Here is a 12263-nt window from a genome sequence, read left to right as displayed (position 1 = left end):
TTTGAAAAGCCCTGAGTTAAGGCATTGCCAATTTCTGGCACATTTCCTGCTTGGCCAGGTGGTGGCGCTATAACAGGCAGGCCCGTTGGGCGTCAGGTTATCATAATAATCATAATATCTATTGAAATAAGAAGTGTCCGACCATACAGTCAATGCACTGTGGCTTTCTGACACGTTTCCTGTTTATGTGGCAAGATATTAAAATCATAAGGCCATTTCAAAATATTACAAGATATCAAGAATCCCTTCGCAATTTAATATCAGCGACATCTTGGCATCACGTATAACAAATTTCACATGAATCTCATGAACCGTCTAGGAGGAGCATGTTAAAATTCATCATGTGTCAAAAGACACATATTCAAAACCCTATTCTTTCCTTGGCCAGTTGGTGGCGCTATACCAGACAGGCCCATAATGGCTAAAGAGTATCAGAATCATATTACATATCAAGTTCAACATTCAGCAATATCTTGGCATATTCTAATATTTCAACATATTACAACACATCAAAAATCCCTTCGCAATTCAACTTCAGCAATATCTTGGTATCATGTTTGCCAAGTTTGACATGAATTTGATGAACCGTCTAGGAGGAGTACGTTAAAAATGACCATGTGTAATTTCACTCCAAATGGCCTTATGACATCATCATTCCAAAGTTCTACCCATTCATTTCAATGGGAAAAGGAAAAGGGGCGCTATGAAGTCTCTGGGCCATGCCCGGGGCCAAAAGTCTGTGGCTGAGTAGCGATGACAATGACTGATGTGTGTATCAAATTTCATGAGTTTTCATGCATGGGAAATGCCTCAAATAAGGCCAAACGTGGCATAATAATAATTAAAGCCGCTAGCGGCCTTGACGGGCCCTCGCACGTGCGGTTCCACAACCCAACGAAACAGTCACGTCATATATTCATCAAATGTTCAAAGGTGATGTGCATGTTGCAAATGCTATGACTGCTTGACGGATGAGAGATAGACAGATAAAGACTGTAAGTGTGTGTGTGTTTCTGTGGTGTGAAAATGTACATTTATATATGTACAAAACTATACGTGTCTCCTCCTTATCTCTATCTCACGCTGTAATCTGCCACAATGATGGCAGGTCACTAATATATAGATTTAGGCACTGCCTAAAAGCGGACCTCCCATCTGTTTCTGGGTTGTAGAATTTTCTTAGATCATAGCCAATCTCTTTTGTTTTATTTCTTTACTGGCTAGCACTGGCCACTAGGCGGTGTGTATGACTGGTAATTACTAACACTGGCCACTAGGCGGTGTGTATGACTGGTGGTACACGTACACGGACAAACCACAAAAAATCGACTCCTTGGGTTTACCATTTTTTCTTAGGTATGGTGCTCCGCTGGAGCGCCGCTATTATTGTGTGCGTGTGTGTGTCTGTTTGTCAGAGGGAGAGAGAGAGAGAGAGAGAGAGAGAAAGTGTGTGTGTGAAAGAGAGTGAGTGTGCTCATAGATGTTGCGTGTGCATGTGAGTGCATACTTGTGAGTGTATGTGTGTATTCATATGACTGTGTGTGTATGAGTGTGCACAGAATTGTATATGTTATATCATCAGACTCAAGATATCCAATATTTTGTAAAGTTTCAGATCAATCCAAAAATGAATTGAACATTTCCTGCTTGGCCAGGTGGTGGCGCTATAACAGACAGGCCCATTGGGCGTCAGGTTATCATAATAATCATAATATCTATTGAAGTAAGAAGTGTCCGAACATACAGTCAATGCACTGTGGCTTTCTGACACGTTTCCTGTTTATGTGGCAAGATATTAAAATCATAAGGCCATTTCAACATCTCATCTCATCTCATTATCTCTAGCTGCTTTATCCTGTTCTACAGGGTCGCAGGCAAGCTGGAGCCTATCCCAGCTGACTACGGGCGAAAGGCGGGGTACACCCTGGACAAGTCGCCAGGTCATCACAGGGCTGACACATAGACACAGACAACCATTCACACTCACACCTACGGTCAATTTAGAGTCACCAGTTAACCTAACCTGCATGTCTTTGGACTGTGGGGGAAACTGGAGCACCCGGAGGAAACCCACGCGGACACGGGGAGAACATGCAAACTCCGCACAGAAAGGCCCTCGCCAGCCACGGGGCTCGAACCCGGACCTTCTTGCTGTGAGGCGACAGCGCTAACCACTACACCACCGTGCCGCCCCCCATTTCAACATATTACAAGATATCAAAAATCCCTTCGCAATTTAATATCAGCGACATCTTGACATCACGTATAACAAATTTCACATGAATCTCATGAACCGTCTAGGAGGAACATGTTAAAATTCATCATGTGTCAAAAGACACATATTCAAAACCCTATTCTTTCCTTGGCCAGTTGGTGGCACTATACCAGACAGGCCCATAACAGCTACAGAGTATCAGAATCATATTACATATCAAGTTCAACATTCAGCAATATCTTAGCATATTATATGTTATAGTATTTCAACATATTACAACATATCAAAAATCCCTTAGCAGTTCAACTTCAGCAATATCTTGGCATCATGTTTGCCAAGTTTGACATGAATTTGATGAACCGTCTAGGAGGAGTACGTTAAAAATGACCATGTGTAATTTCACTCCAAATGGCCTTATGACATCATCATTCCAAAGTTCTACCCATTCATTTCAATGGGAAAAGGAAAAGGGGCGCTATGAAGTCCCTGGGTCATGCCCGGGGCCAAAAGTCTGTGGCTGAGTAGCGATGACAATGTGTGTATCAAATTTCATGAGTTTTCGTGCATGGGAAATGCCTCAAATAAGGCCAAACACGGCAGAATAATAATAATAATAATAATAATAATCCTTCAAAAAACAATAGGGTCTTCACACCAAACAGTGCTCGGGCCCTAATAATCCTTCAAAAAACAATAGGGTCTTCGCACCGAACGGTGCTTGGGCCCTAATAATAATAATAATAATAATAATAATAATAATAATAATCCTTTGAAAAATAATAGGGTCTTCACACCGTTCGGTGCTCGGGCCCTAATTAAAATGGATTTTTGGAGGGTTAGCACCATTTGATTTACACAACATGCCTACCACTTTAAAGGAGCATATTGTTGTTTTATTGTGACACAAACAATAATTAAGATGGAAAAAAAACAGAAATCTGGAGTGTACATAGGTATTCACCCCCTTTCGTATGAAACCCCTAAATAAGAGCTGCTCCAACCAATTCACTTCATAAGTCACATAATTAGTTGATTAAAATCCACTTGTGTGCAATCAAAATGTCACATGATCTGTCACACGATGTCTGTATATACATGCTCCCCCTTGACAACATCATCTGTCAGCACAGTCTCCACTTCCACTGCTATGCTGATGTCGTCCAGCTCTACATTTCCACCAAATCCATCACTACTGCAACTTACTCTACTCTCATCAACTGTATCACTGAGGTTACATCCTGGATGCAAGCCAATTTCCTCATGCTAAACTGGGAAAAATCAGATTTGATGATCATCGGTCCCAAATTTCTCACAAAAAATGCTCACAATGTCTGCCTCACCATCAATAACTCCACATTGTCTCCCTCCCCACATCTCCGCAACCTCGGGGTCATTTTTGACAGCAACCTCTCTTTTGAACACCATGTTAACTACATCACCAGAACTGCTTTCTTCCACCTAAAGAACATAGCACGTCTCTGTTCATCACTCTCCTTTTCTGCTGCAGAAACTGATCCATGCTTTCATTACATCCAGGATTGACTATTGAAACAGCATCCTTCAAGGCTCATCAACCAAAGTTCTAAATAAACTTCAATACATTCAGAACTCTGCTGCTCGCTTACTCACTCGCTCCCATTCCTGTGATCATATCACCCCGGTCCTTCAGAAGCTCCACTGGCTTCCTGTACCTCAATGGAACCAATTCAAAGTTCTCCTTTTTACCTTCAAAGCCCTCCATAGTCAGGCCCCCTCCTATCTTACCAACCTGCTCCATCTTCATGCTCCTTCCCGCAGCCTCCATTCCTCTGATGCAAAACTCCTGTCTGTACCATGCAGGACCAAGCACCGGACCTGGGGCGATAGAGCCTTCTCCATTGCTGCCCCTTCCCTCTGGAATTCCCTTCCCCAACACATCCGAGACTGCACTGAACTATCAATATTCAAATCCCTCCTTAAAACCCATCTCTTTCGAATTGCTTTTAATTCATGATTAACACTGTCTTATACCTTTTTATTGCATTGATTTTATGACTTTTCTCTCCTTAGTCAAGTGCCTCTGACTCTTGTTTTATTGTTCTTATGTTCTCTTATGATTTTTCTTATGATTATGATTCTTTTACTGATTATTTTATGCTTGTTAAGCGTCTTTGAGTATCATGAAAAGCGCTCTACAAATAAAATGTATTATTATTATTATTATTATTATTATCAACCTGTTCTGGAAGGACCCTGACTCTGCAATACTACTAAGCAAGCAACATGAAAACCAAGTAGCACTCCAAACAGGTCAGAGACAAAGTTGTGGAGAAGTATAGATCAGGGTTGGGTTATAAAAAAAAAATATACCATAGTTTGAATATCCCAGGGAGCACCATTAAATTCATTATAGCAAAATGGAAAGAATATGGCACCACCACAAACCTGACAAGAGAAGGCTGCCCACCAAAACTCACAGACCGGGCAAGGAGGGCATTAATCAGAGATGCAACAAAGACACCAAAGATAACACTGAAGGAGCTGCAAAGATCCACAGCAGAGATGGGAGTATCTGTCCATAGGACCACTTTAAGCCGTACACTCCACAGAGCAGGGCTTTATGGAAGAGTGGCCAGAAAAAAGCCATTGCTTAAGAAAACACGTTTGGAGTTTGCCCAGCAGCATGTGGCAGATTCCCCAAACACATGGAAGATTCTCTGGTCAAATGAGACTAAAATTGATCTTTTTGGCCATCATGGGAAACACCATGTGTGGTGCAAACCCAACACCCTGAGAACACCATTCCTACAGTGAAGCATGGTGGTGGCAGCATCATGCTGTGGGGATGTTTTTCATCTGCAGGGACAGGAAAGCTGGTCAGGACTGAAGGAAAGATGGATGGCACTAAATACAGGGCAATTCTGGAGGAAAACCTGTTTGAGTCAGCCAGAGGTTTGAGACTGGGACGAAGGTTCACATTCCAGCAGGACAATGACCCTAAACATACTGCTAAAGCTACACTGGGGTGGTTGAAAGGGAAACATTTAAATGTCTTGGAATGGCCTAATCAAAGCCCAGACCTCAATCCAATTGAGAATCTGTGGCATAACTTGAAGATTGCTGTACATCAACGCAACCCATCTAACTTGAAGGAGTTGGAGCAGTTTTGCCTTGAGGAATGGGCAAAAATCCCAGTGGCTAGATGTGCTAAATTAATAGAGACATACCCCAAGAGACTTGCAGCTGGAATTGTAGCAAAAAGTGGCTCTACAAAGTATTGAGTTTGGGGGGAGGGGTGAATACCTATGCACGCTCCAGATTTCTACTTTTTCATCTTAATTACTGTTTGTGTCACAATAAAACAACAATTTGCACCTTTAAAGTGCATGTTGTGTAAATCAAATGGTGCTAACCCCCCAAAAATCCATTTTAATTCCAACTTATAATGCAATAAAACAGGACAAACATCAAGGGGGATGAATACTTTCGCAAGACACTGTACACTGTGAAGATAGCAAAGAAGATAGCAGAATGCTTAAGCGTCATGTACCTTCTCAGATCCAGCTGTATAGCCAGTCTCTTCTCCTTTATGTACACCTTGGCAATGAATTTGGTCTCCTACCCATACAGCAAAACATTTCATATTACACTAAGGTCAGATATGGAGAAGATTCTGTGCCAGATAGAAAAGCAGTCACAAGGGGTGCAGTTCCCAATTACATTGCATTTCACTGTGATTTGTGTGTTAAATTAGTGTCACGCGGAAATGCAGCCATGGTCCTAAGCAGTATTTGAGAGCATGGCTGTAGTCTGAGAACATCATCAGCAAGAAACATTTTCCAGGAAGAGTTGCCACTTCTTTACTGCATGTCACATTTTCCTTCCAGTATAACTGCTTTTCTATCTGACATGGAATCCTTTCCATAGTCAAAACTATAAAAGGCATTTTTGTTATTCTGATTCATGCATATTATGGGAAGTCCATACCATGGTCATACTGCTGAGCTGAACAGGTGACTTTCCTGATGGTAGGATCAGCACTCTGACACCAGCATGTACAACTACTGTCGCCCCCGATGTCATGATGCTTGATTTGGGAGCTGATGTTACCTCCATTTCCAATGAGATTGGGGCATCCATCAGAGCAGGGTTCTGAAGGAGAGCAAAAAAACAAACGGTCCATTACACATTGGAGTTCTGGCTTCCTAGATGTCTGTTACTTCCTAGATGCTGTTGCTTCCTAGATGTCTGTTACATGGGAGGAAACCTCTCCATGGTTATTGAATGAAAATGCACCACTTTTTAACCAAAAATCAAAAAGTAAGGAGAAACACATTCAAAAGCTCTCACCAATAGCATGATTGCTCCAAAGTAAGTGGTCCTGAGAAGCATCTCCAAGTCTTTTGGCATCTGAAAAGATTTTAACAAGATGACTCAAGGTTCTTTTCCTCAATCTAAAATATTCCTGTACGTCTTGTTCAGTCTTACTCGTTCGTTCACTATGTGCATTTTGAACACCCCTCCTTTGAAATATGAGTAGAGTCCACTGTCGAAGAAGTACTCAGAGAGAACCATATAGATCATGCGGTTGTACTCGTTCAACACTGGACTCACAGAATAATTCTCCAGAATGTCATTCTCGTTCTGCAGGTCATAGAACATCCCCTACGGAGAGAAAGATTTGTTCAGAAACATCCTATCAACACAGAAAAATACTCAACACTCTACAACTTGCCTTTTTTTAACAACAACAATTTTATTTTGCACAATAGAAACATGGCTTACAATAGAGATATAAAAACATACACTGATTATGCAAAAGAGAAAGGAAAAAAGAAAAAATGTTGTTTTGAAGCTTTATGCCTCGGGGCTAAGTAAATTGAAAGTTGTCTAGTTAACCCCTAGTTAAATTTTGTTAACAAAAATAATTGATATATGATGAAAAGGAGACTATATGATTTTAACCAATTTTGAATTTATGCAAAGTTCATTTTAAATAATTAAGATTTAGTTTTTAATTTGTTCTTTGAAAAGATAAAGTTTAACTTTTTTAGAAAAAGAGAAATTGACAATTTGATGGACTGAGGGGATGGCACGGTGGTGTAGTGGTTAGCGCTGTCACCTCACAGCAAGAACGTTCTGGGTTCGAGCCTAGCAGCCGACGGGGGCCTTTCTGTGTGGAGTTTGCATGTTCTCCCCGTGTCTGCGTGGGTTTCCTCTGGGTGCTCCGGTTTCCCCCACAGTCCAAAGACATGCAGGTTAGGTTAACTGGTGGCTCTAAATTGACCGTAGGTGTGAATGGTTGTTTGTTTCTGTGTGTCAGTCCTGCGATGATCTGGCAACTTGTCCAGGGTGTACCCCACCTCTCGCCCATAGTCAGCTGGGACAGGCTCCAAATTTGGGCCTGTTTTGCTGCACCTGGGCCAGGACGGCTTGCCATCATTGATGGAACAACGAATTCTGAATTATACCAGCGAATTCTAAAAGAAAATGTCAGGACATCTGTCCATGAACTGAATCTCAAGAGAAGGTGGGTAAGACAAGACAACGACCCTAAGCACACAAGTCGTTCTACCAAAGAATGGTTAAAGAAGAATAAAGTTAATGTTTTGGAATGGCCACGTCAAAGTCCTGACGTTAATCCAATTGAAATGTTGTGAAAGGACCTGAAGCGAGCAGTTCATGTGAGGAAACCCACCAACATCCCAGAGTTGAAGCTGTTCTGTACGGAGGAATGGGCTAAAATTCCTCCAAGCCGGTGTGCAGGACTGATCAACAGTTACCGGAAACGTTTAGTTGCAGTTATTGCTGCACAAGGGGGTCACACCAGATACTGAAAGCAAAGGTTCACATACTTTTGCTACTCACAGATATGTAATATTGGATCATTTTCCTCAATAAATAAATGACCAAGAATAATATTTTTGTCTCATTTGTTTAACTGGGTTCTCTTTATCTACTTTTAGGACTTGTGTGAAAATCTGATCATGTTTTAGGTCATATTTATGCAGAAATATAGAAAATTCTAAAGGGTTCACAAACTTTCAAGCACCACTGTACATTAGTCCTTGAGGGTAGCATGTAACGATTACCGCAGGAGATTATCTGGTATTTTCGGAATGGACACTATTGACAAAATGGAACCAATTACCAAATTGCTCTGGTAGTTGGCCTGCTTTCCATTGATAGAAGAATTTGATAACGTTTAGCTGGAAGACATTTTCAAGTGTTAAAATTTCCATCAGGTTGAGAAAAGGCAGAGCGCTATCTGTTTCTTTACCGCAAAAAAATATTAATCTGGCTAGATGGTTTTGTTTGACTTGTAACCTTTGAAGATGAGCTTTATAAGAACTTCCCCAAGCCACTACTGCATAACAAATATCCGAGTAGATTAATGAGTAATAAAAGTCTTTAAGTTTACTCTGTTTCATGTGACAAAGCATGAGGAAAAATCATAAACAGGATTCAGTGAGCACACATTAGCCCAGGAGTAACAGGGTTATACCTGGAACAAATTAGTAACAAGCTGAAAATTTCAGAATATGTTCAGAATACCTTTAGGAATAACATACTAAAAGTCCCCGGAAATTCCCCTTGTGCTCTCTGAGAAATTCAAGATGGCGTCCAAAATGGCCACCAAATGGAGATCTGCCCATATCTCAGGCCCAAAACAAAATATTAATGCAATTAAAAGGTCAGAATATATGTTTTGTAGGGTAGGAGAGTAAATTCCAACATGTGTGTATTAATTACATTGTGTATTAACATTATATAATAACAATGTACACATTATTATAACAGTATATTTGTGTATGGTGGCCAACCCGCGGCTCGCGAACCGCATGTGGCTCTTTGCCCGGTGTCATGCGGCTCTGACGTTCATATCGATGTTTGTGTATGTGTTGTTTTTTTTTTAATGTGCGTGTGCGCTTTGCTTGAGTTCAGTATGTTATTTTCATCAAATGCATCTTCGCTTTGCTTGGGTATATTACGGTATTTTCAGGTAATGTCAAATGCGCATGTGCGTGAGATAATAGCAAAGTTTTTGGGCAAGGTGTATCTTGTGTCAAGTAGCCTCTCAAAATGGCAATGAAAAAATGCACAGCAAAACGAAAATATGAAGACGAACATAGGACATTTTTAACAGAGTGGGTTATACTTTTTTGTTGAACGTAATGGCAAGCCATTCTGCCTTATGTCAGTCGTCATTAGCTCATTTCAAAGCTTCCAATCTTCAGCGCCAGATATGCAACACTAATTGAAAACCTGCACGAAAGCTTTGTAACCCAGTTCCGTGATATACAACTGAAAAGGCCACAGGTTACGTTCCTCGTCGACCCATTCAATGCGGAGATGGACTGTTTGAAAGGCCCGCTAGTCACAGATGAGGCAGCGGCTCAGTTGGAGATGATCGATCTTCGTGAGGAAGAGCAACTGAAACCTGTTTTGAGGGAAGGCACCATTGAGTTTTGGAAAAGTGTGCCATTGGAAAAATACCCGAATGTGAAACGGGCTGCGCTTAAGATACTGTCAATGTTTGGGTCAACATACATCTGCGAGTCTGTGTTCTCTACCATGAAACACGTGAAGTCAAAGCATCGTTCTGTTCTGACTGAAACCCATGTGAAAGAACTGCTTCGAGTGGCAACGACGGAATACAAGCCAGATTTGAAGAGGATTGTTCAAGGCAAGGAATGTCAGAAGTCCCACTAAGCAACATGCATAGTAAGTGCACACAATATTGATTGCTGTAAATGACTGGCCTGTGGTATTAGTACTGACTGAAGGAGTAAATTTCTCTCATGTTGGCGTGTGACATTTACTATTAATCTGGCTTAGCAGAGGTGCGTGAGCGTGTGCCTGTGTGAGAGAGAGAGAGAGAGCGGGGGGGCAATGTTCATGTGCAGTCATGTGTATGGTGTGGCTTTTTTTTGGTAATGCCATGAGTCCCACTAAGCAGCATGCATAGTAAGTGCACACAATGTTCATTGTTAAAAATGACTGGCCTCAGCCTGTGGTCTTAGTACTGTAGGAGTAAATATGTTGGTGTGTGACATTTACTATTAATCTGGCTGAGCAGAGGTGTGTGTGTGTGTGTGTGTGTGTGTGTGTGTGTGTGTGTGTGTGTGAGAGAGAGAGAGAGAAAGAGAGAGAGGAAGGGATGGATGATGTTAGTGTGCCCATGTGTATGATGTGGCTCTTTGTGGTAACACAGTAAAAAATGTGGCTCTTGGTCTGCAACTGGTTGGCCACCCCTGGTGTATAATGTGTTCGCTTGCCATGTCTGGTTAGATTGTCATATTTTTGGCACTTCAGCAGTTCACATTTATGAATGTGCACAGTACTATGAATGTGTGTAGGTTTCATCCAGTCCGATCCTTGAATCAAGTATCAATCTTGAAACGCCCTGGCCCATAAATTCACATCCAAGAAGAAATAACAATGACTGTTATGACAAAATAATCGTTATGGTATCATGAAGATATCTCATATGTTTTTGAAATGGCTTCAGTTCTTAATGTTTAGGACTAATAATTACAGACTTATAATTGTAAATCTATACATGTGCTATTTAATGTACACTACCAATTATAGAGTGTGGATCCATTGGTTACTCGTTCACTCCGTATCATCCTATTCTGTTCACAAAACAACAAACACAATTACTAGGGGTTGGAGCACTTATTTTCATTAATATTAATTAAAGTAAATTGGTGGTGTAAAATGAAAAATGGCATGTTAAAAGGTCATGCTGAGTTCAGTCATTTTTAAAAGGTCATGCTGAGTTTAGTCATTTTTTGTCCAAACACACTGGCATTGCTAGTAGTAAAGACTGGCGCTAGAAACTCAAAGATTAATTTTTTTCCACCCTTAAACAAGCTTGAATAAATTCCCTACTTCATTGATGGTACAACAAAGGTCCAAGCATTACAACTGAGGCACTGAGAAGTGTTTAAGTCTACTCATTGTTTATAAGCAAGAGCTTTTATTGAGGCAGACCTTTTTGTCATGAAAGTCGCCGGAATGTTGAAGAAGTGTACTGAAACAGCTTGCCATTGTAGTTTTAGAAGATAGAGTTCTCAAATTTAATTTCTCTTTAATATTTTATCAAAGCTTAAAGATGCACTAAATATTAAGGAAATTGATGTCTAATTGTTGTCTTACATTATGTTCATGTATGTAGGTAGCCTACTAAGCTAATCTGTCAATCATGTCAACCATCAAATTCCATGTAATTTCCACATTAATGACCTTGTAATCTTGGTTAATTTTAATTTTAACAGTGTGACAATGGTGAATTTGCATTGCTTGTATGAGAGAACATGTAATTTAACATTTTAATTGCATTTATATTATGTTTTATCCCTGAGATATTGAAAAATCTCCAGTCGGCGGCCATTTTGGACGCCATCTTGAATTTCTCAGAGAGCACAAGGTGGATTCCCGGGGACTTTTAGTATGTTATTCCTAAGGGTATTCTGAACATATTCTGAAAAATTCAGCTTGTTACTAATTTGTTCCGGGTTGGACTCAATTTTGAGCTAATGCTCTTGGGCTACATTCCTGAGGCATAACGGAGTTGATATGAGAAGTAACATCACTGATAATAAACCACTTACCCTGAACTCCATATCAAGACTGCTGCCAGTAACCACTGGGTCACTCAAGAGTGAGTAATCAATGCCAACGTAACGATCCACTTTTGTACGCACTGCACAGGCACAAAGATTCGTGCTTAGAACTCCTAATCTTTTCCAGCACAAATAAAAATGAAAAAAAAAAAATCAAATGTGCAGTCTGACCTGGAATTGTCTCCAGCAGTTGGTTAATCAGCACTAGACCAGCATGATTCAAAGCAGGACAAATCTAAAATAAGTATACAAGTTATTTGTATTATTCTGTCTTTGAAAGAACCTATCTAGAAATGGACAAATTGCTCTTTCAGCATGAAAACAAACCTGCCGACTTAATACGAAGCGCATTCCTGTGGTCATGAAAATGGCAACAAAGTCGTAAACCCTCCTGTAAACATAAAGATGCATGTTAAAATGAAATGCTTCTGAGCCTC

General features: G+C 40.6%; 1 protein-coding gene across 3 annotated transcripts in view; it reads right to left on the bottom strand.

Annotated features, from left to right (window-relative positions):
- Positions 1 to 12263, bottom strand: part of pltp (phospholipid transfer protein) — a 55006-nt gene that overhangs the window by 11162 nt on the left and 31581 nt on the right. For all 3 annotated transcript variants that reach the window (XM_060919350.1, XM_060919352.1, XM_060919351.1), the window contains exons 6-12: positions 12154 to 12217; positions 11998 to 12061; positions 11815 to 11906; positions 6683 to 6859; positions 6545 to 6604; positions 6182 to 6346; positions 5745 to 5812 (exon numbers count right to left, since the gene is read on the bottom strand). In XM_060919350.1, coding sequence (XP_060775333.1) covers positions 5745 to 5812; positions 6182 to 6346; positions 6545 to 6604; positions 6683 to 6859; positions 11815 to 11906; positions 11998 to 12061; positions 12154 to 12217 — 690 coding nt within the window. The remainder of the gene's footprint in view (positions 1 to 5744; positions 5813 to 6181; positions 6347 to 6544; positions 6605 to 6682; positions 6860 to 11814; positions 11907 to 11997; positions 12062 to 12153; positions 12218 to 12263) is intronic.

Source organism: Neoarius graeffei, chromosome 4 (assembly GCF_027579695.1).
Source record: "Neoarius graeffei isolate fNeoGra1 chromosome 4, fNeoGra1.pri, whole genome shotgun sequence".
Taxonomy (NCBI): domain Eukaryota; kingdom Metazoa; phylum Chordata; class Actinopteri; order Siluriformes; family Ariidae; genus Neoarius; species Neoarius graeffei.
Note: the sequence above shows the minus strand (reverse complement) of the source record. Positions and strands in the feature narration are given on the sequence as shown.